Here is a 25,216-nt window from a genome sequence, read left to right as displayed (position 1 = left end):
AGCTTATTTCCACGTGGTCTTTGTAATTTTGGATTCTGACTTCATTTTTAGCCCAACTCCATCTGTCAGAAGTCAGGAGCCTGAGATGAAAATCAGATCTTTTAGAGCAGGGGTTGCAAAACTTTTCATGAAAAGAGCCAGAGAGTGAATATTTTAGGCTTTGAGGGCCATACAGTCCCTGACACAACTAGCAGGTACAGATAATATGCAAATGGATGGGCATAGCAGTGTTTTGGTGAAACTGTTTATAAAAATATATGGTGGACTAGATTTGGCTCTCAGTAGAGGACCTTTTCAGATTATTTAGACCACCATATTGCTACAAGCAGAACACTTTATTTTTTAATAACTTCTCTTAGGCCTCAAAATCTGGGGTGGGGTGAATGCTGATTCCCTAAAGGTTTGATTTAAATAACCTGTCAGATGCAACTGACATGAAGAAGTAATAAGAAATATGTCTCAATCTGGTTTCTTATGATCCAAGAGGATTCATTTGTATTTTTTTAATCCTCTAACTCGGAGTGAAAATTTTACAGACTCACTAACCACTACATGCCCTTCAGCACCAGCCAAATTTGCACTTCCTATAGTAGTCCCTATTTTGAATAATGGTGCCATCTTCTCCCAGTTACCTAAGCCAAAATCTGGGGTCATCTTTGACATCTCCTTCTTAACCTCCCTTAACTAATCCCCAACAAAGCTAAAGCTTTCCATCTGATCTTTGTTTCATACCCTTATTACCTTTCCCCAAACGAGTCATACTCAACTGTTAAACAATGAAAGTCCTATCCTTCTTAGTTTAAACAAATGTTACTCAAACCCCAATAATATAAAACAGAAAAACAGCACACATCCTCCAGTGGAAGTGAGGAAATAGAGCCCAGAGTCCCACCCATATTACCTCACTCTCAGCCTTTGATATGCTCTTAAGGCCCTCTGAGGCCTTAGGGTCATTTGTTGGAAACAGATTGCCTAGACTACTGCCTTGATCTGCTAAATTGTGCTACACTTTTCCATTTTATTACACCTCTTCCTCTGCTGCTAATCTTATCCCTCTAAATCATTCTTTACTCTTCTAAAAGAATATTTTTTTCAAAATGAAAATGTAATCATGGACTGACATTCCCAAACATGGTGTTTGGGGACTTGGACAGGTTGGTAAATCAGAAAAGATATATTTTAAACTTCTGTGCACGAAATGGTGCAGAAACAAAATTAAAAAGAAAAAAAAGAATTGGGAAAATGTTTAAAACATACACATCAGAAAACTATTCATACTTATGATATATGAAGTTCTCTTTATAAGAAATACAACTTTTTTTTAAGAAAAAGTAAAGCTCCCAGTTAAAAAAGGACACAGGATTCAAGCAGGAAAATTGTAAAAGAACTACAGATGGCCAAGAAACAATATAAAAATAAATGCAGGCCAGGTGTGGTGGCTCATGCCTGTAATCCCAGCACTCTGAGAGACTGAAGTGGGAGGATTGCTTGAGGCCAGGAGTTCTAGACCAGCCTACACAACATACTAAGACCCCATCTCTACAAAAAAAAAAAAAAAAATCAAAAAATTAGCTGGTGTGGTGGTGCACACCTATAGTCCCAGCTACTTGGGGTCTGAGGCAGGAAAATCACTTGAGCCCAGCAGATTGAGGCTGCAGTGAGCCATGATCATGCCACTGTTCTTTAGCCTTGGTGACAGAGTGAGATGCTATCTCAAAAACAAAACAAAACAAAAAAACCCACTAGAAATCAAACAAACACAGGTTAAAAACAATAATGAAATACCATCATTTCACTTTGCTAAGGTATTAGCAAAGCTGTAGAAAATATAGCACTCTCTCATATTACTGTTGCTGAGAGGATAATTTGCTACAACCATGAAGAAGATAATTGGAAATGTGTATCAAAGGCATGAAAATGGACTCACCTCTTATCTCTGAAATTTAACTTTAAAGTTTTTATCCTATGGAATATCCAGTTGTATGCAAGGAATTATGTTTAATTATATTTTCACAACATTATTTATAGTACTTAAAAACTGGAAGCCATCTAAATATCCAATAGGAGATTGATTAAACAAAAGGTTTAATCTTTCATTAAGATGATGTGCAATTATTTGTTAAGGTTTTAGAATATTTAATGTCATGGGGAAATCACCACTTATTAAATGTAACAAAAATCCATATAATATCTCAATTTTATTTAAAAACTGTGTATATTCCAAGTGTAAGTATCTGTATATATTGTATATGCATTGAAATAAACGACATACACCATAAGGTTAATATAAAGTTTCCTCTATGTAGAGGGATTATGGGTGATTTTTTATAACTCTTGCTTTTTTGGTTTTCTCAAAATTTCTATGATAAATGTGTTGTTTTAGTAATCAGCACAAAAAACATTTTTTGGTTAACTTCTTTTTTTTTTTTTTTTTTTGAGACAGAGTCTTGCTCTGTCACCCAGGCTAGAGAGCAGTGGCACAATCTTGGCTCACTGCAACCTCCGCCTCCCGGGTTCATGCCATTCTCCTGCCTCAGCCTCCCATGTAGCTGGGATTACAGGCGCTCACCACCACACCCGGGTAATTTTTTTTTATTTTAGTAGAGACAGAGTTTCACCGTGTTAGCCAGGATAGTCTTGATTTCCTGACCTCGTGATCTGCCTGCCTCGGCCTCCCAAAGTGCTGGGATTACAGGCGTGAGCCACTGCGCCTGGCCTATTTTTTGGTTAATTTCTACAGGAAACAAACATTTTTGAGTCAACTTCTATAGGAAACCTTTACCAACCACTTCCAACAATTACTCTGACCTTTTGCAGCCTCTGTACTTTTGCTGTCTTCATCGCATGCATTTTTTTTTAATTTCAGTCTTCCTGCAAGACTGTAAGTTTTATAAAAGCAGGTTTATACATCTGTAACTCTGAATCTTCAGTGCCTAGAATAGTACCTGGCACATGGTGGTGCTCAATACTTGTTGTATTGAATTAAATTCCCAAGTACTATATATCTAATTCTCAATTATCTTTCATAACAGTGATATTATCCAAAACAAGCATTCCTAGAGTTTTTAACATGACTTTAGTAATCCACAAAGTACATAAATTGCACATATGATAGCTGATAAATTTTGACACATTAATAAATTAAAGGTTGGCAGCACAATGCAAAGTACATAGTTAGGTGCTCAGTAAACAATGAATGAGCATGGTTGAGTATGGTTGACTGATTTGAGGTCTTAAAAAGTATCCTACTCAGAGAGAAGGATAAAATATTTTAGAAATCTTTTGACATACCATCACAAGAAGAAAACGACCATGATAAATTGTAATACACTCATTCATTCAAGTAATGTTTATTGAGAACTACTGGAGTGCTGGCTATGTTTGGCAAAACTACTTTCCAATTTGATGTAAATATAACATTGTGTCACATCATAATATCCAAGCACTCGGAAAACGGAAAGTTTTGTAGATTTGGGAAGCCCAAATCTACAGAAAAAGTTGGATGATCCCAACTCTGTGCTATTTTGTTTCCGCCGGTGTCATAACATCTATTCCACTGAATCGTAATTTATCCCTCTGCATATGTCTGGCTTTCCCACTAGATGGTGAACCTTGGTCACCTTTATTATTCCCATCATGTTGCATATAGAAAGCTCTAAAGAACACTGGATAAATGAATTAATGAACAATTACAGTTCCCTGCATCAAGCAACGACTCAAAAATATATTTAGTAAAGTACAACAGAAAAAAAAAAAGTCAATGCATTACCTTTCAGGAGTCATAATCTTCCCACCACTCTCACTTCGTTCAAACTTTTCCAGCAAGCTGACATTTGTCACTTTGGCAGGGAACAAAGCTTGTCTATCTCGAAGTCTTTTGGGCGATGAGGTATCTGTAGAATAAAGAATGAATGAAAACGAGTCTCCTTTCAACTCTCAAACCACTAACTGTGTAGTTTTTACCAAGGGAAATTTTCATATAAGATACACTCTCTTATCTTTAAATAATCACCCCTTGTTCTATTGTGGTATAAAAAAATGTTTTTGCTGTATATTTGCAAAGAAAGCACTGTGCTAAGCTTTTAGAGGACAAAAAGAGGCAATAACATAAATGCAGGAAGTGGGCTGGATATAACATGACCAGGAGACATGTTAGTTTAGTTAACATTTCTCATGAAAAATGAACAGTGGTAGTTTTACAACTTTGATATCTGTAGATTTAGACATTTTGCCTGTAAAGATCTTTCGATAGATATAGTTGAAGAGAAAAATAAGATACAAACAAAAAAGTGAGAGCTCCCATTTGGAGGTCATCTTATGTGCTAACAGTGCTAAGTGCTTTATAATATACATTTAATAAATAACAACTTAGGACAGTGATGCAAAATGTATAAGTCACAAATAAATGTTGCAGTCTTTTTTTTTTTTTTTTTTTTTTTGAGATGGAGTCTTACCCTGTCGCCCCGGCTGGAGTGCAGTAACCCAATATCAGCTCATTGCAACTTCTGCCTCCCAGGTTCTAGCAATTCTCCCACCTCAGCCTCCCAAGTAGCTGGAATGACAGGTGCACGCCACTACTCCCAGCTAACTCTTTTTTTTTTTTTTTGTAGTAGTAGAGATGGGGTTTCACCATGTCGGCCAGGCTAGCTTCGAACTCCTGACCTCAGGTGATCCACCCACCTCAGCCTCCCAAAGTGCTGGGATTACAGGCATGAGCCACCATGCCCAGCCAAATGTAGTCTTTAAGGATCTGATATGTTCAGAGGAGAGAAGCCACTTCAGAATTCAGTGATAAGTTTTCATGGAGGAAGTGAGATGTGAAAAGGGTACTAAAAGGTGAGTAGGATGGAGATAGATTGAAAGAAAAGGAAGGACAATTCAGGCTGCAGGAAAAAAAAAATGAACAAAAGGATGAAGTTGGGGAAGGGCAGGCATGTTAGAAGAGCATGAATAGGCCGAGCACAGTGGCTCACGCCTGTAATCCCAACACTTTGGGAGGCCAAGGTGGGCAGATCGTTTGACCTCAGGAGTTCAAAACCAGCCTAGGCAACATGGCAAAACCCTGTTTCTACAAAAAGTACAAAAATTAGCCAGGCATGGTGGCGCACACCTGTGGTCCTAGCTACTCAGGAGGCTGAGGTGGGAGGATCACCTGAGCCCAGGAGGTTGAGGCTGCAGTGAGCCAAGACAGTGCACTCCACCCTGGGTGACAGAGCAAGACCCCACCTCAAAGAAAAAGAAGAACATGAATAGATAATTTTTCCCAAAAAAGGGGTCTATATAGGGCACAGTGGGAGATGAGACTAGAGAAATAAAAGCATATGAATATTAGGCTAAAAGTTGATATGCAATCCTGTAGGCCACACGTAGAAAACAGACATGCACAAGCCAATGTTCACCCATTGGTATGTTTTGTTTGGCCTAATTAGCATTTTTTGTTTCAATATCAACAAAAGTCGTCAACATTTAACAGCCAATAGATTTTACATTAAAGTCAGGATCTCTGCTTCTTTTGAAAAATCAGAAGATTGTGCTCACTTTAGTAGCACATATAGTAAAATTGGAAAAATTAGAAGATCTGATACCACTTGGGCCACATTTCCGCAAAGCAACAATCTGCTAGAGGAACAGTCCTCAAAGTGTGGCCAGGCAAGCCATACTTTTTGGGGTCCCTAGGACCCTTTCAAAATGTCTGTGGCTGCGTGTGGTGGCTCCCACCTGTAATTGTAGCACTCTGGGAGGCCAAGGCAGGCGGATCACCTGAAGACAGGAGTTTGAGACCAGCCTGGCCAATATGGTGAAACCCCATCTCTACTAAAAATACAAAAATTAGCTGGGCGTGGTGGTGCGCGCCTGTAGTCCCAGCTACTTCCGGGGAGGCTGATGCAGGAGAATAGCTTGGACGCAGGAGAATCACTTGAACCCAGGAGGCGGAGGTTGCAGTGAGCGCAGATTGTGCCACTGAACTCCAGCCTGAGTGACAGAGCGAGACTCCATCTCAAAAAGAAAATAAAAAGTCTTTGGTTAAAAAAAAAAAAAATCTTTGGAGTCCTAGGATTTTCTTCATTTGCTTCCACCAAAACAACCTATCACAACAGATTAGATGCAGACATAGGTATGAGAATCCAGCTTTCTTCTACAGACATCAAAGTGATAAAACTGCCACTCTTTGTTTTTCATAAGAAATGTTAACTAAGCTAACATGTCTCCAACCCACTTACATCCAGACCACTTCCTGCATTTGCGTTACCTGCCTGTAGTCCTCTGAGTTTTGGCCCCTTAGAGCAATGGGGAGCCAGCAAAGAGACGATGATCTAAGAGCCTGAGAGTCATAGGATCTAAGGCTCATAAAGTAAGTACGCTCATAATTAAGGTCAGATGCAGGATTCTAGGAATAGAACGTATTTGTTAGAAATAATATAGTGATTATTTGTGGCTGGGTGCGGTGGTTCATGCCTGTAATCCCAGCACTTTGGATGGCCTAGGTGGGCAGATCACTTCAGGTCAGGAGTTCGAGACCAGCCTGGCCCATCTATACAAAAGATAAAGAAATTAACCAGGCATGGTGGCACATGATGGTAATCTCAGCTGCTCGGGAGGCTGAGGCAGGAGAGTCGCTTGAACCTGGGAGGTGGAAGTTGCAGTGAGCTGAAATTATGCCACTGCACTACAGCCTGGGCAACAGCGAGACTCCATCTCAAAAAAAAAAAGTAATAATAATATAGTGATTATTTGTAAATTTAACTTTATTTACCTTGGGCTAAGCAATATGGCTGGGCTCATAGCAGTAAAGAGTGACAGATTGTACCCAGAAATCATTGGCCTACCTCTGGTGCCTTCTTCTTTGTCTGAGTGGTCTTTTAACTTGCACTTCCTTTCTCTATTGTCTCCACATTCTTCTACAAGGGTCTCCATAGGCAGTTTGTTTTCCATCTCCTTGAGCTCAATCCTAGGAATGAGCCAATATGTTTTTCCGCTGCACTGAACCTGAACAGGTAACTGTGTGAACTCTCAAGTTCTGGAAGCAACCGAGCCAGCTGGCTGATTCTGAAATAAGCCCACTTTCTTCAAGGGGTGAGTGCTCTGATGTGCTGAGTACATATCATAGATTAATTTTCTCCAAGGCTCTCTGGAAGCTGACCAAGGCCTTTCCCTCTATACCATAGTCTCAAAGCAGCTTGCATATGGAGAAATTGCCTTGAAGTCCTTTATTTAGGTTATTGGTTTTTGTTTCAATTTGAATTTTTATATCCTAGTTCTTTAACTAGATGCTATGGGGTGATACAGTGGAAAAAAGGTTGTTGGATAGCTTGAAGGCAAAGATTCATAGCCTGGTAGAGTATGCCCCAAAATAACCATTTGTCTTCTCCCTCCTTTGCCACTTCACTTCATCATTCTCTCCCCAGGCAAAAGTGAAGGACTTACAAAGCTACAATTTGCAGCAGGGAGGAAGGGGGATGTTCAGTTGGTGTGTGTAGTTGTAGGATTTCTTTGGCCTCAGGTATGGAGTACTAGGTTGGAGTAGGGGGTGGGGGTACCTTCAGTCAATTCAGGGGCCAAATGTCACATAAATAAAACACCAACAATTGTTTTGAGTATTTAAGTCCCCATGTCCATTTCTAGGCCCTTGACTTGATGGAGACTCCATCTCTGTTCTTTGACCCACTATAATTATTTCCCTCCTGGAGTGCCTAAGCCAAAATATGTCAAAGGGAACAGCCACGTTTGCCTTCCGAAACCATCAAAATAAAATTCTTTTCAATCCACTGATTTATTTTTAGTGAGTAAGGCAATATGGTGCAATGGAAAGAACACTGGACCAGGAGCCATGGTTTTATTTCTATAAGCTTGGCTGCTTATTAATTGCACGGCCATTTCGTGTGCAAGATGAGGCAGTTGGAAAACAACCTCTAAGGCTTACTCTGGACTTCACACTGAATCTTCTGAGGTATGTGTCATACAGCTCTTCCGGGAGGGGGTTGTTCCAAAGCAACAAACAAGAGAATGTCACACTCAAAACATCTCAGAAATTCTCATACTTTTATACTTTACTCATACTTCCTAAAGTAATAATGCTTTAGGAAGCTAGTTGTTATTCCCCAAACTTCCTCCACCTGAAATGCACAGTGGTTAATGGCACAGCAATTAAGATTATTAACATAATTAAGGGCACACAATGAATAAGTGATGGCCAAACTGGAAATAAAACTAAAGTCTCCTGACTCCTACTCCAGTGTTCTCAATAGTGCACCATGTTGCTTCATTCATGTAAAAGAAAAAAATTAAAATTAATTTTGTATCATGATAAAATGGAGAATTATAATACATAAGTCACATGGTTGTCGTGAAGATTAAATACAGTAATATGCAACCACCAGTAACAACCACTGTGCTCATGGAGTAAAGCTGTTTCCTTATTCTAACTTATCTGTTTAACCCGTTTAGTGGTAAAAATCCGAGCAGGGACAGGAAATGGGCTGAACTGAAGGAAGAAGCAGCAGCTAGGGCAGAAGAAGTGGTACAAAGTAATGGAAAGTTCAGCAGGTGAGAAGAGTTTTACTAATACTGCAGGGACTAAGGTTAATGGAAGGTAGTATCAGAATTTCCAGGAGCCAAGGGTAGTTTTAAAAAAGAGTAAATGGGCCATGCCTGGTGGCTCACGCCTGTAATTTCAGCACTTTGGGAGGCCGAGGCGGATGGATCACTTGAGACCAGGAGTTCGAGACCAGCCTGGCCTATATGGTGAAACCTCATCTCTACTAAAAGTACAAAAATTAGCCAGGCGTGGTGGCGTGCGCCTGTAATCTCAGCTACTCCAAAGGCTGAGGCAGGAGAGAATTGCTTGAACCCAGGAGACCGAGGTTGCAGTGAGCAGAAATCGTGCCACTGCACTCCAGCCTGGGTGACAGAGCAAGACTCTGTCTCGGTGAGGGGGGATAAAAAAGAATAAATGTCCATTGTTATTTAACTTAACTACAGAAAGTGTATGCAATAAACTCTTCTTTGTTGGTGCATTTAGAGAGGGAGAGACAGACAGAGAGAATACATTAAAAGGAACATGAGCTACAAAACATTGAGAAACACTGCCCAATGAGATCAGCAGATCAGCAAGGAGTGCTAGTGCCTAGAGGAACCCGTGAAGCAAAGCACTCACCTTGGAAACACAAGCACACTGCTGGGCCACTTCCTCAAGGCCTCTCTGCTAGATAACACCGAGTCCACAGTGCCAGGCCTCTAGAGGACAGCAACAGAGCAAGGTTACATCTAGGCTGAGGTCCAGGACTCAGACAAATTAAAAACTGCAGGCTGTCTCATAGGCAAGGCTACCACGATACTTTTCTTGTTGTTGTTTATGTTAAGTGCTTATAAGTCCAGAGCTTAAAAATCCAATGAGGAATGATCTCATTCATCAGAGCAATCACCCTGGGTAGCTGCACAGCAATTCTTTCGGTGTTGCCTTTTCTCAAACCATTTCCTTTTAGGGAATTGCCTTCAGAGTTGACAGATTCTTTTAGATGTCTTTAAGAAGATAGCAGACTTTGTAAAAATATCTGGAAAGTGAGCAAGCTGTCTAATTCCACTCTTGACCCAAATAACTAAAATTAGGCAATTAAGAGAAAAGCTTTCGAGTCAGGTGGGCTCATGTTCAAATCCCCACACTGCTAACAGGCATGTGGCCTTAAGCACTAGGCTTCTGGGGATAATAAAAGGATCTAATAGCACTTCCATGAGGTCCTCTGTGTAAGTAGCTAGCACATAGTAAATACTGAACAAATGACTATTTTAATTCTCATGTAACTGTAAACATAATAGTCACATTGTCACATTTTTACTGTAGAATAATATATAAAATTATCATTTTTGCATGAATGCTATCACTTACAAAAGCCTTTGAAGTGAATTCCCAAAAAGAAGTATAGAAAATATTTCTAATAAAAGCAGCATTACTGAAAGAAGCACACAGCTTTCCAAGGGGACTACTCTACAAGACAGTTTTAAGTTACGGGTCATTTGGGAATAAACTCTCACTCACACCACTTCACAGCAGTTTTCCAAAATATGTCTTACAGAGCTAATGAGATATTGGATTAACCTAGAATTCCATGATTAAATACATTCAGGCAGTTAAACTGACTGCTTTCCAGCCAGACTTCTCAGCTCCTTTAACTTGCTGATGTGCTCTGTCCCTCTGTCCATGAGGGTGATTGATTCGATCAGCAGTTTTCAGTCAGCTTTGACCTCCAAACCCTTTTCTCATAGAGTATTTTTCAGGACTAGTTCTTTTGGAAAACGTTCTGTAAAAGATGTGCTTTACAGTTCAGCAGGTCAAGGAAAATGCTGTCTTCTCTTTTAAACACATATTGAAGCTACAAAGTTCAGCAGAATCCCTGAGGGTTAGAGATGAGCTAGCCACTTTGGCCTTGCTGATGGACTTGCAAATCTTGCCTTGTGTTTTCATGGAAAAGCAAGGGTTTTTCCTGCATGTGTTTCCCACTTTCCACACACAGGGTTGGCAATCCTCTTAGCAATCCTGTATGAAACCAGATTGTGTAGAAAACACCAGGAGTTTCATTATGCACAATTTCATTTCCTAAATCCCCATCCCGAAGCTTCATAAAAGGAGAAATGGGTAGACTGAGATGATATTAATAGCCTTTTCATTAAAAAAATCAGAGTTTGGCTTTATGGGATATAGGATTATATAACATTCCATAATAATTCAATTCATTCATGTCTACTTTGTTAGTTTCCAGAGGAGTACCTGAGGCACACTAAGTATTCAGTAAGTCTGGTAGATTGACTATTTCATTTGTTTAAACTCTGCTGTATCCAACTTAGCATGAAGGTCACACCAGCTACTTAATGGTTGACAATAATGATGCCAATTAGGAAATTTCTTCTACAACATGGCAAATTAAAAGCTAAAGATTCAAAAACTCCATGACTCAAATTAGATTTTGTTATAGAACTTTCATTAAAATAAAATAGTAGAACCAACATTAAAAAATAAAATAGTAGAACCAGCAAAAACCAAGTGGTTAGGAAGTCTGGGCTTGAATTCCAGTTCTAGTTCACCTTGGGATTCCCACATAGCCTCTCTGAGCCCCTACTTTTCTCAATTGTAAAATTAGGATGATAATAATGCTGCTTGTTTACTATTTTGAGGCTCAAATGAAATAATACATGTGGAAGAAGTTTTTAAACCATACGCCAGGCATGGGGGCTCATGCCTATAATCTCAGCACTTTGGGAGGTCAAGGCAGGCAGATCACTTGAGACCAGGAGTTCGAGACCAGCCTGGCCAACATGGTGAAACTTTGTCTCTACTAAAAATACAAAAATTAGCTGGGCATGGTGGCGCGCACCTGTAATTCCAGGTACTTGAGAGGCTGAGGCAGGAGAATCACTCAAACCCGGCATGTGGAGGTTGCAGTGAGCCAACATCGTGCCACTGCACTCCAGCCTGGGTGACGGAGTGAGACTCTGTCTCAAAAAACAAACAAAAAACCTATAAGGTACTATAAAATGTTCAGAATTCTAAGAGTTTCCATTACTATTTATATCCCCCAATTGACTTTGACTCTTAATGTTCCTTTGCCTTCCTGATCTTTTTTGTCAAAGAGTTAATCAAGTATAAACAAGCACTTCCATGTACTTCAGGTAACTGTCACTCAAAATATGTCAACCTTCATTTTTCTTAATTACAACACACCTATAGATGAGTCAGAACCACAATTAGGAGAAGACTTAGGAGAAGGAAAATATTAATTTACATTTGCTAGGGCCTTTGCCAAAGCCCCACTTCCATCCATGGTACAAAGGAAGTCTTTATAAAACCTCATCTTCACTTTGCTGTCTCTGATCATGAGGACCCCAATTCCTTTGAATGTAAACTCCACATTTTGTTTCATGGAAATGGAACGCGATAAAAAAAGCAACGTCTCCTTCACACATCCTTCCACTACATCTCTGTTAAATGGACCCTCCAGGGATATCATGACAAAATTAAGTGGAACAATTGGGATATCACCTAAAGGAGAAAAGACAGTTGGGGTGGGAGAAAGAAAGTGGTGATTACCGTAAGGACATATCATACACACTCACAAATAATTATCTGATTCTCAATACCCTAAAATAGAATCTTCTGGATGAAGCTTTTAGTTGTACCCAATGTAATATTATTACTGCAGACAATTAAGTAGTTACTAACATATTAATCAGTACAATTTTCTCTAAAAGTATAAGGTTCAATGCTCAAAATAAGAACAATTAGCTTTCTAAATAACACTGTAGACAAGCTTTTGATTTTCTCTAGGAAACATATAATAACCAACTGATTCTCTTCCTCAGAGGGTTTCCTAAAGTTTTCATCCCCCTTATCTTTTAGGACATACTGCAGCAATATTTGCTGATATGGTTTGGATCTGTGTCCCCACCCAAATCTCATGTTGAATTGTATTCCCCAGTGTTGGAGGTGGGGCCTATTGGGAGGTGATTGGATCATGGGGGTGGATCCTTCATGTATGGTTTAACACCATCCCCCTGGGTGCTGTCCTCATGATAATGAGTGAGCTATCATGAAATCTGGCTGTTTAAAAGTGTGTAGCACCTCCCTCCATCCTCCCTCTTACTCCTGCTCCAGCCTTGTAAGACATGACTGCTTCCCCTGCACCTTCTGCCATGATTGTAAGTTTCCTGAGGCCTCCCCAGCCATACTTCTGTACAGCCTGTGGAACCATGGGTCAATTAAACCTCTTTTCTTTATAAATTACCCAGTCTCAGGTATTTCTTTATAGCAATGCAAGAATGAACTGATACATTTGCCTATCTCCTCCAGTTATCATGCCATTTTTACATGATTACAAATACCTACAAGTGTTAAATATTTTGAAAAGATACCCATCTTCACTAGAAGTTATCATTTAAATGAAATAGGGTCTTATACAAGGGTATCAGACTAAATGACTCACAGAAAGCTTTTCCTCTCTAATGAGCCCATATATGACACTACAAAGGAATACGATTATATCTAGCTTGAAAGAAGCACAGGGTCTATCCAACTAGAACAGATGTAGGAGCAATACAAGGTTCACGAGTCAGAAAAAGGGTAAATAGCAAAGAAGATCAAGATGACAAAGTCAGGAGAGACAACAACAAGGTCCACTGATAAAGAGGACATAGAGAAGATGAGAATATTCTAAACATTCACTCAGTAAGCATGAGTTATATCCTTTCAAATGTCCACCACTGCTAAAATGAAAATTAACAAGACCTGAGCTTCACTGCATCAGCCTGCTGTCTCCTGCACAATTTAACAATAATTCTAACCACCACCCTCCATTTTTAAAAAAATACACATTTCCTAAAAAGAAGGCTGTCTTGCCTGCCTCTGGATTTTCCCCTCCCATTTGCCCACTGCCTCTCTGCAATCTGTCTTTCAGATCACTTATCTGAGTTAGGACACTATCATCTCATAGATTGTCAAGTCAATGGATAGTTTGACTCCTTGGCCCCCTTTGCTGGCTTCCCTCCTCTTCTACTTCTTATAAGATACTGAGGTTTGTTTATTTGTTTTATAGGATTTTGTCCTTGTTTATGTCTTCTGCTGAGTATATATTCTCTCCTAGGTAAACATCCAAATCTTGATCTCTAGTCTCCACTCTTCTCTTAAGCTCTGGTATCACCTCTACCTAAATATCCCCACATGTATCTCAAATTCAGCATGTGCAAAAGCAAATTCACTATTTTAGCCACCACCGAAATCCACCTTTCCCCTTCATTCTCTATAAAGGTAATTGATAGCATGAGCATCCATCTGTTCTCCAACCAAGAAATCTGAGTCATACTAAACGCCTTCCTTCCTCTTCCTACCCACCACTCTCAGCTTAAGCCCTAACAATTCTACATCTGAAATGTCTCATGAGTAATATCTCATGAGTAGATACCCTCATTTCCCCTCCTGATCACTGTCTTCGTTCAGGCTTTTACTGCATTTTACCAAACTACTGTAACTGAAAGAGTATCTGTCTAAACTAATCCTATCTGTACAGATAATTCCCTGCTCAAAAACTTTCAATGGCTCCTCAGTGCCTACAGGATGAATTCTAAAGTCTGATCACACCATATAAGACCCCTCACAATTGGTCCTTACCTACCATTTTCATCTTATCTTCCTCTGCCTGCCTCCACAATCATATGCCTCAGCCATACGGAAGTACCCGTTACTTCCTTAACAGGCTTCATTCCATATTCTTGACTTGTTCATATTGTTCCTGAAATATCTTCCAACAGATTCTCTGATCACAGAGTCCTATCATCCTTTAAGACCTCTTCACATGTCATCTTCCTAAAGCAGAGTTAGGCATGCTGTCCTCTGGGCGTCATAGCATTTGATCCAGTTCTGATCAATTTGGCTTTCATAGCACTTAATCATGTTTCATCATATTTTTTTTCTTTTTTCCTTGAGATGGAGTCTCACTCTGTCACCAGGCTGGAGTGCAGTGGCGCAATCTCAGCCCATTGCAACCTCCGCCTCCGGGGTTCAAGCAATTCTCCTGCCTTAGCCTCCTGAGTAGCTGGGACTACAGGCATGCACCACCACGCCCAGCTAGTTTTTTGTATTTTTAGTAGAGATGGGGTTTCACCATGTTGGCCAGGATGGTCTCGATCTCTTGACCTTGTGATCCGCCTGCCTCAGCCTCCGAAAGTGCTGGGATTACAGGCATGAGCCATCGCACCTAACCCATTTCTTATATATTAATTATCTATGCTAGATTTAAAAGAACTATGTCTTACTAATATTTAAAAACCACTATAAAATGTTTGATTAGTTACTGATGTGGTCTGGATTTGTGTCCCTGCCCAAATCTCATGTCTAATTGGAGGAGGGGCCTGGTGGGAGGTGATTGGGTCATGGGAGTGAGTTTCCCCCTTGCTGTTCTCATAATAGTGAGTGAGTTCTCATGAGATCTCATGGTTTAAAAGTGTGTGGTGCCTCCCCATTTCATGCTTGCTCTCTCCTGCTCTGCCATGGTAAGATGTGCTTGCTTCCCCTTTGCCTTCTGCCATGATTGTAAGTTTCCTGAGGCCTCTTAGCCATGCTTCCTGTTAAGCCTGCAGAACTATGAGTCAATTAAGCCTCTTTTCTTCATAAATTACCCAGTCTTAGGTAGTTATTTATAACAGTGTGAGAACAGACTAATACAGTTACCTAGTTAATTAATGATGAAGAATCATAACCCCAAAGCTAAACTGTAGACAGAAATTTTTCTTTGGGGGTTTTAAATTTTTATTTATTTCCTTATTTATCTTATTATTATTATTATTATTTTGCAGCCTTCAACTCCTGGGCTGAAGTGATCCTCTTGCCTCAGCCTCCCAAGTAGTTGGGACTGGTGGTGTGAACCATCATGCCCGTCTAAGTTTTTTTAAATAATTTTTTGTAGAGGCAGGAGCTTGCTATGTTGCCAAGGCTGGTCTAGAACTTCTGGCCTCAAGTGATCCTCCCTCCTTAGCCTCCAAAATTCTGGGATTGCAAGCATGTGCCACCATTGCATGTGCCACCATGTCCGGCCTAGAATTATTCTTTTGAACTAATTCAGTCATATATGCCTAATTCTGAAATTGCCTCACCCAGTAAAAAATATAATTTTAGATCTAAACTACTTTTTTGGACTACAGTACAAGATCCAAGATAGAAAATGAGCTTTAATTTTAATGCACAGATGTTTTTGCAAAAATGTTAGCTTTATTTTCATTTTCTTTGATAGGTTTTTGATGAAATAGGATATATTTCTTCTGACATAAAACTCTAGGTATTTCTTTTTGTTCCCATGAAAGGGAGAAACAAAGAAAAGAAAAAAAAACCTCTAGGTAAAAATAGCTGAAAAGTTCATCAAGCCCACCATACTGAATATTTACCTAAGAAATTCTAAGTATGGTTTGTTGACATTTGTTTTTCTAATATATCATTCTTTTGAAAGTAGAAAGTTACTCAAGTGACTCTGAAAATTAACTTTCAGGAACATTATCTTAGAGGACAGTTTCAGCCTTTTCACCTGTTGCCATCGGAGATAGATTGTCTCCATTTATCCAGGAGTGAGTCTGATGCTGGGGGTGGGGACAATCAGGAAGGTCGAAAGGAACACAGCCAGGAATCAGGAAGTATGCACCCAAAGGCTGCTAAGTAACCAAGGGAGGTGTTACGAAGCCCACACACTAAAGCTGGATGGAAGCGGTCTGTGGCAAGGATTATGCCTATTTTGTTTACCACTGTATCTCAAGCACCTGGAACAAGGTCTGACACATAGTTGGCTCTCAATAAATATTTGAAGAAAGGAAGGAAGGAAGGAAGGAAGGAAGGAAGGAAGGAAGGAGGGAGGGAGGGAGGGAGGTTGGCTTTAGGGTATGCGAAAGGTATATAAGGTATGCATTAAGTCTTTATAGAATTATTCAGCTTCTAACTTTTAAATTTTAATGATTTGGATTATACATATGATAGAAAGACAGTTATCTTTTTGACAGCTGATACTGACTGTAGTTCTCCCAACCAGAGATCCTAATTAACTTTCTCTTCTTTATAACCACTTTTAATTTCTTAGGATCTGAAATAAAGGGCTTACAGCTCTGTGGTGTGGCTTTTACATAAATTTTCCTTTACATTACATCAGGTTTTTTCACTCCTTCCTCTTAGGTTACTGGGGTTTAAAATGGCCTTCAGGAAGACTCTATTATTTTTCCACTTTGGCCCCTCCCTCTGCCAAAAGCACCTTGTGAAAAGTGAGTTCCTCAAATCAGAAGGTAAGACAGCAGCACTGGCTACGCTTTGCCCTCTCATTTTTTATCCCCAGGACAGTAACCTTCTGGGAAAATCCTACATATCAGAATTATTTACCAGGAGTATATACTTTGTTTTGTTTGAGTCCATGGATCTGCACTAGCTTCTCCGCCATGATAAACACAGGCCTCTGGATTAAGATAAATTTGTTGTTTCCCACCTCAAGCTTTTGTCTTATGAAAGTGAAAGTTCCAAATGCTGGAATCTGAACCCCCTGAAAGGAAAAAAAAAAACAGAATTCACTGAAGGAGTGAAGAAAAAATAATCCTTAATATTATTATCTAAAAAACACAAAGAGAAGTAAGCTTAGGCCTTAAAAATTCAGTGATCTCTAGGACTCTTCAGAGCTATAGCATTTTATAATTCTAAGTTTTCAAATAAGCTTAGTACAAAATATAATACATTGGTCCATGATGATTTGCAGACATCAGATCGCTCATCTCTGTATCATCAAAAGGCTAAGAAATTGGTGTGAATGCCATAGCATCTTTTAATCTTTAACCCAGATTACTCCTGTCCTAAATTGTGTGACATTTTAAATTTTAATCATCTGCCATTAGAGGAATTTAAGAGGGCATGAGAATCTCTGCTTTCTCATTCCTACTTTTAGATTTTATGTCTGCCACAGCAGACGACCAGCATCCAAATCATATGCTGCAGTGTGGTGATCCTGGCTGATGAGTAGAAGCAAATGTTTTTGCCTCTCATACTGGGTTTCTGTCTCCCTGGAGATATCATTCATCAAGGACTACGAACTCAAATGCCTACAGGAGCCAAAAAAGAAAGCAAGAGAGTGAAAGTAGCCAGCCAGGGAATGTGATGGCTATGGACTGCACACCCCGTCTAAAGGGGAGAGCACATCTTGAGCTCCAAATGTGTCACCACGTAGCAATGGAAGACTAGTGCTGTTAGATCTGCTGATTTTTCAATGAAAGGGAGGGAAAAAATCCAGAACATTATATAATTTTTCCCAAGTTTAAGTGCTGATAACAAATTCAAATTCTCAAACAAAACAAAATAAATTTGAAGTATGAATTCTGCCCAAGAGCTCTCATAGTAGGACCTCTGAATGGGGTATAAAAGTTCCACAACTTCCCAGCTTCCCCCAAGCTCATCCCCAAATCTCCGTCCAGTTCTATGGCATCTAAACCCAAGACTTAACAGGAGGGAACAGTCCAGCCCTAGGCAAAGTTTCTCATTTTGGCAAGTCTTCTATTTCAATTAAAATCCATTCCCTGCAAGGAGGCAAGACAAGAAGCGTTATATCCTTCTATAGCTATGCCAGGAACTATCAGATCACAGACAAACAGAACTCATCTAGTTTCCTTACACACACCCAGGCTGATCAGCACTACACTCTGTAACACTAGAAGAGCAGAACTTACAAATTCATTACCTAAAAATAAAATTCATGTTTGTTAAATCTATTACCCACAAGTCCGAATATGAGCATCAAAAAACATAGGACTGAAAGTTAAACAGGATGGCTCTAAAGTCTACTGCCCTGCTCCCAGCAACATTATATAAGACTATGAAGGAAGGATCCTTTAGATGCCTACATTAAAATTAATAAATTAATTTATTAATAAATTAATAAATTAATAAATCTTACCTTGTGCAGGGTTAACTGCCGTCTCACAAATTCTGATACATTCCCCCAGATAATAGAGACTTCTGAAATTCAAAAGTAACCAGAAATTATTCAATTTATATGCGCACCCATGTGACAGTATCTTAGTGCTAATAAATAAAAATGTAAATATGAAATGTGGAAGCAAATGACATTAATTCCTGATTAATTTAGAATTAACAAAAAACAAGGCCATTCCCAAAAGTTAATTTTCTTGGTAACTAAGGCTTACTCCCTTAAGTTCAGAAGATGTGATTTAAAATAATAATAATAATAATACATTTTTAAAGAAAATATTTCTACAGCAAAGGGAACTCTGTCACACCCTTTTCTTTATTCTGTAAAGAGAGTTAATCAAGTATAACCCAACCTTTTCTTAATGACCCAGCAACCGTTTATCGGGTGTCTATTCTGTTGTGCCATCTGATTAATAAGAACGTTCATTCTCACACCATTCCATAACACAGGAATAAGGCAAAAGGCCACTAAGGCGTGAAAGGCTGTTGTGTGTACATTAACTTTTCCTACACTTCTATTTTTGCTAAATCCTCAAATCTGCATTTTATTCTCATTTTTCACTGCTAAGCTACCAGCTGTCACTTGCTCTACTAGTACTCTGTGGGCTCCTGGACCAGTCATAATTCATCGCTTCTTATCTACTGTGTTCTGGAAATAACAAATACTAATAGTATGTCTAAAATAACTTTTTTTTTTTGAGACAGGGTATCACTCTGTCACCCAGGCTGGAGTGCAGTGGCGTGATCTCGGCTCACTGCAACCTCCGCCTCCCGGGTTCAAACGAGTCTCCTGCCTCAGCCTCCCGAGTAGCTGAGATTACAGGCGCCAGCCACCATGCCTGGCTAATTGTACTTTTAGTAGAGACAGGGTTTCACCATGTTGGCCAGGCTGGTCTCCAACTCCTGACCTCAGGTGATCCACCCGCCTCGGCCTCCCAAAGTGCTGGGATTACAGGCATGAGCCACCATGCCCAGCCTAAAATAATAATTTTTTAAAAACACACATTTGAGTAGGACAAGGAGCTTTACTTTGAATTAATGCATACACTTGGCACTATCAATTTTGATTGACTGGAGGAAAGCCTTCCAAGTTTATCTTCTTGTTCTGAGCTGTGTTCCAAACAAGTGTGGTAGAAAAATAGGTAGTTGCCAATAATGAAAGTGTTAATGTATGATATGAACCTATACTGTAGTATGACTAATATTTCAAAGTCTAGAAAATTATATCTGTGTTAACATCGCCCTTCCAGACCTAACCATGTGTTTATCAAAGATACTTTCCAGTTAAGAACTCTTTGCAAATCAAGAGTGTTACGTTTTAATTCTCAAAATAAAAAATCAAGAACAGTGACATTAACAAACTTGCCATTTAGGGACATAGATGCAGCTGGTGACAAAAGCCCAATCCTTTTTCCACTTTGGAAACTGCTTGTTTTATTGGTTTATTGGTTTATCTTTTTTCTAACAATTTAAACCACTAGCTAAAGCACGGAGAGTGCAATCTTTTAATTCTGGTATATCAGTTATAAATATTTTTATTAATAGGCCATGAAAGGGGCAGGTTTGGTGGATGAGAAGTAGCAATGACTTTTATGACTATCTGGGAACAAGTTTGGTGATGGAAACTCACTCACCCATTAACAAAATTAGGGCTGCATGCTACAATGAGCACGAGGGCCAAGATTCTGCCCCTCGTTAATCACTTTCTATAACCAGGCATTTCCCCTACTCTGCCCACCTTACCTTGTTCCCCACTCCTCCCCACCCCCACAGCCCATAGAATTCTACTACAGGCTGCTAAGAACTAAGAACCAGTCCTAACTGTATACTGAATTAAAATTTTCTTCATGACCAAAAATTTCATTAATTCACGAATGCAAAATCTCAGTATCCAGATGTACATGGAGAACTTTCAAAGTTATTAAGTCAAAATTGTTAAATTTATGACTCTAAAAGTCTTTCACCTCTAAAAGCTCGTATTTTAGGAAAACAACTACACTGAAGACGAAATGATTTCATTAGAGCCAGGAGAAAGTGTATAGTTTGCAACCAAACCCCAGTGAAAAGACTCAGCTGAGTTTAATTGAAAATTTGAGGATTTTGTCTTTCTTCATTTGGATGATATAGTCAAGCCCACTGTACTGTTTTATTCCATAAAGCCTAACAGACAACATTACATAAGAGCAGAACTAATTATTCTAAACTAAAATTTGCTATTTCTCATTGAAGAGAAAGGAAACTATGCATATCGTTTGCCTTAGGAGGCTTTAGGCCCCTGCAATCCAATCGGAATAGATTTGGAAAGCTTACAGACTGTAATTTCTAAATTTGACATTTTCTGACATCCCAAAGAGTCAGAGAGGATATCATTAAATCTCAAAATGAAAAATATCAAGTCTAAAGAGCAAATTGAAGGATATACTACTTTCATATTTTAAGGGAAGCCAGGGTTCTTACTTATTTCAATCAAACACTGAAATGCCAAGAATCACTCTTATAAAGAACTAATCCCTAGACATATACTCTATATTCAGTTCAACCTTCATTTGGCTTCAAATTCTTAACATTCCATGCGCTCAAAACCATATGTTTAAACACTGTGCCAAGTAACAGGATACTGTATCTTATATATGATCATTATAAAAAAATCCTACATGCCTGTTCTGTAAATTATACAATACTATATGCTTGAAAAAGTCATTAATGTCAAAAAACAGATATGTTTCCTGATGTTATAAAACGTATCTTCTAAAATTAAAATACTGATATATGGAATAGTATAGCAGAATAGTAAAGGATGATTTGAACAAAGAAACATATTCCCAGAGCATAATGCAATGGAAAGAGCAGTGTGCTACATGGAAGACCCACAGCCTTCCTGCTTCCATGGACTCAAGTTTTACCCAGTTCACATCTGTAAAATGATGACAGGGCCTTCTAAGAACTATAATTACATAATATTAAACTTTGCTAAAACATACAGAAGCAGCAGGAATATACAATGATGAATATATACACTGATGAAAGTTAATTTATGTGTTTTGCTCAGTTTGAAGTTTATCTTCATCCTTGTTGCAATAGGTAATTTGTGAAAGTTAATAAATAGTAGTTTGACTTTGACTTCAGCTCTTGCTGAAGTCACCAATGGTCTCTTTGTCAATACATTCAATAAACGTATTTAATTCTGAGCCCTCAGCCATGTCTGACACTATTGATCACTCCCTCCCCGTTTAAGCATCTCTCCTTTTGGCTTTTATACTACTACTCTCATTTGGGTTTTCTCCTAACTGGCCATTTCTTCAGTCTCCCTTGCAGGCTTATCCTCCTCCACCCAACCATTAAATGGTAGGGTTTTTCAAGGTACAGTCCTAGGTTGCTTCTCTTTTCACTCTATACTCTCCACTTCAGCAGTCACACCCACACTCAGGATGATTCCCAAATGTTTATTTACAGACCCAGACTCCTTGCCACCCGCTCTTTGAGATTCTGGACCCGTTTATCCAACTGCCTGCTTATATATCACACAAAGGCCCTTCAACTTGCCCAAAACCACAATCTTTCTTCCCTTAAATCTTGTCTTTTATCCAGGATTTCAGTCTCAGTGAATGGCACCACTATCTATTCAGTTATATGAGCCAGGAACTCAGAAGTCATCCTTGAGACTTCTCTTATCCCTCAACCCTAACATCCAGTCCATCACCATAATCTGTAGATTTTACCTCCAAGTTGCCCCTCATTCATTGCATTCCTCTGCATTTCTACTATTACCAGTTTTAGACCAAGCTACCATTTGTTCTCACCAAGACTATTGCTATAGGTATTCTTGACCCTCCTATTCATTCCCCACATGGCAACCAGAGTAATCTTTTCCAAATATAAACTGATCATATAATTCAACTTCTCCTTGACCTCCAGCTCAAAACACTTAATGGCTTCCCATCAGGCTTAACATAAAGGTCAACATCCTTAATATGACTTACAAGGCCCTGTATTACTTGACCCCTTCCTTTCTCTCTAGCCTACTTTAGAATACACTGCCTCCCCACATCTACAGAGCAGCCAGTCAACTGTCTTTCAGTTGCTCCATCACATCATACTCTCACCATAAGTTTTCGCCCCTGTCATTCCCTTTGCCAAAATCATTTTCAACTCACTTCCACTCTCTACCTCTCTGATCCATTTCATCTACTTAATTCCAACTCATTCTTCACAACTCAGCTCAAATTATCCCTTCTTTAGCCATTCTTGGCACACACCCCCATCCTTACTCTCTATTAAATGTTCTCATTTGACTTCCATTTCTTGGTGCTGTATGTAAGGAAGTCACCACTCCATCCTAACAACTAAAAAGTTGACCAGACTGAAAAATCAACAACTCTTCTTGGGTCCATAAGATGAGGGAGGACACAGGACAAACTGCTGCCCCTAAAATTGGAGAGACAGAAAGGCAAATACCAGGAGGAATGGCTTCCTGAAACAGACTCACATGCAGAAACAGCATCAAGAACCAATGCTGGGTAAGAAAACTCAAAGTGTAATTGACAAATTTCTGGAGGCTCAGTGTGGACAACACCAAGAGTTAAAACCTCCAGGGGAACCCAGTCATGGAGGGAGGGTCCCCACATATTTTAAGGTTTACTTCCCAGAGCTCAACCAGATTCCCACAGCCAAATATCCAGGTAAATATAAGAGAAAAATCTCCTTGTGCTTCAGGTGGGAGGAAGAAAAAAATACCATTTTTAAATATGTCAGAGTACTCTGTTGTCCTTAATGACCTGCCCTCAGAAGAAACTAGTTCACCAGAGCCTAACCTGCTGGGATATTATCAGAGCCTAACTGACCTGAGAGAAGGGAAATGACCAACTCCAGTCCACTTTAGCCATTCTGTCCCACCTAAGGAGAAAGGAAAAATCTGAGAAACATTTGTAAAGTTCATAGTCCAGAGGCACAGGCTCACTAAAAGACTGAGACCTGATCATAGGACTATAGAATGCTTTCCCACCCCCCACACTCTACCCCTACATTACTAAAGGCCTATTTATAGCAGTTACTTTTACCCAGTACATCACTTCCAGCTATGAAGAAAAAATTACAAGGCATACTCAAAGGCAAAACATACAATATGAAGAGACAGAGCAACCATCAGAGCCAGACATGGCAGGGATGTTGGAACTATCACACTGGCAATTTAAAACAACTATGGCTAATATGCTAAGGGCTCTAACGGATATAGTAGACAGCATGCAAGAACAGATGGGCTACATAAGCAGAGAGATTGAAATCCTAAGAAAGAACCAAAAATAAATGCTAGCAACTAAAAACACTGTAACAGAAATGAAGAATGCCTTTGATAGGCTTACTAGTGGACTGGACATGACTTAGTAAAAAATCTCTGAGCTTGAAGATGTGACAAGGAAACTTCAAAAGGAAAGTGAACAAAGACTGGAAAAAAAAAAAACCCAGAATATCCAAGGATTGTGAGGCAACTACAGAAGGTGTGTACCCATAATGGGAATACCAGGAGAAGAGGGAGAAATATGAGAGGAAATGCTTGAAACAATTACTCAGAATTTCCCTCTAATGTCAGACGTGAAACCACAGATCCAGGAAGCTCAAATAACACCAAGCTGGATAAATACCCAAAAAAAGATACCTAGGAATATCATTTTCAAAGTACAGAAAATCAGAGCTAAAAACAAATCCTGAAAGAAGCCGGGCAGAGAGAGGGAAAGGAACACCTCATCTATAGAGAAACAAAGATGAGAATTATATTGAACTACTTCTCAGAAACCAAGCAAAAAGAGAGTACCGTAAGACATTTCAAGTGTTGAGAAAAAGAAAACACCAACCTAAAATTCTGCATCCTGTAAAATTATTTTTCAAAAGCAAAGGAGAAATTATTTTTCAGACAAACAAAAATTAAGGGAATTAATTGCCAGTAAACCTGCTTTTCAAGAAATGTTAAAAAATGTTCCTCAGAAAAAAGGAAAATGATGTACGTCAGAAACTTGGATCTGCATTTAAAAAAAAAAAAGGAAGACCATTGAAGAAGGAATAAGTGAAGGTAAAATAAAAACTTTTTTTTTCTTTGAGACAGGGTCTCATTTTGTTGCCCAGCCTGGAGTGCAACGGTGCAGTCTTGGCTCACTGCAACCTCCACCTGCTAGGCTCTCAAGCAGTCCTCCCACTTCAGCCTCCTGAGTAGCTGGGACTACAGTCGTGTGCCACCATGTCCATCTAATTTTTTTGGTTTTAATTTTTTGTACAGACAAGGTCTCACTATATTGCCCATGCTGATCCTGGACTCCTGGACTCCAGCGATTCTCCCACCTTGGCATCCTAAAGTGCTGGGATTACAAGCATGAGCCACTGCATCTGGCCTATTTTTATTATTCTTAGCTGACCTAGCAGATAGCAGTTTGTCTAGTAATAGCAATAATGTATTCAATTATGTATGGTTATGCATATATCATATATATTTATGTTTATATATAAGTGAAATGAAATGAATGACAGCAATGATACAAGGGATGGGAGGAAGGAATTAAGATTTTGTTATTATAAAACAATCACACTACCTGTGAAGTGGTACAGTGTTATTTGGAAGTGGACTTGAATTGACTGTAAATATATATTGTAATCTAAGGCAACTACTAAAATTTTTTTTGAAAGTATAACTGGGCCTGGCACGGTGGCTCACACCTGTAATCCCAGCACTTTGGGAGGCTGGGG

At 39.2% G+C, this 25,216-nt stretch overlaps 1 protein-coding gene and 1 long non-coding RNA gene across 4 annotated transcripts in view; one reads left to right on the top strand and one right to left on the bottom strand.

The window, feature by feature from the left end:
- Positions 1 to 25,216, bottom strand: part of CCDC81 (coiled-coil domain containing 81) — a 60,409-nt gene that overhangs the window by 18,530 nt on the left and 16,663 nt on the right. For 2 of the 3 annotated variants that reach the window (XM_003832979.5, XM_055093834.2), the window contains exons 2-7: positions 18,450 to 18,511; positions 16,895 to 17,051; positions 11,775 to 12,031; positions 9,155 to 9,234; positions 6,828 to 6,949; positions 3,770 to 3,893 (exon numbers count right to left, since the gene is read on the bottom strand). In XM_003832979.5, the coding sequence (XP_003833027.4) occupies positions 3,770 to 3,893; positions 6,828 to 6,949; positions 9,155 to 9,234; positions 11,775 to 12,031; positions 16,895 to 17,051; positions 18,450 to 18,511 (802 nt within the window). Of the gene's footprint in view, positions 1 to 3,769; positions 3,894 to 6,827; positions 6,950 to 9,154; positions 9,235 to 11,774; positions 12,032 to 16,894; positions 17,501 to 18,449; positions 18,512 to 25,216 lie in introns of those variants that run through there. The other variant, XM_063608753.1, reaches the window with a different exon arrangement.
- The window catches only part of LOC117974986 (uncharacterized), a 66,106-nt gene continuing 57,471 nt past the window's right edge, over positions 16,582 to 25,216 (top strand). Inside the window, exon 1 of the long non-coding RNA XR_004665191.3 lies at positions 16,582 to 16,800. This is a non-coding gene — a long non-coding RNA (uncharacterized LOC117974986). The remainder of the gene's footprint in view (positions 16,801 to 25,216) is intronic.

Source organism: Pan paniscus, chromosome 9, assembly GCF_029289425.2.
Source record: "Pan paniscus chromosome 9, NHGRI_mPanPan1-v2.0_pri, whole genome shotgun sequence".
NCBI classification, from domain to species: domain Eukaryota; kingdom Metazoa; phylum Chordata; class Mammalia; order Primates; family Hominidae; genus Pan; species Pan paniscus.
The sequence above is the reverse complement of the archived record's forward strand: the minus strand, read 5'-3'. Positions and strand labels throughout refer to the sequence as shown.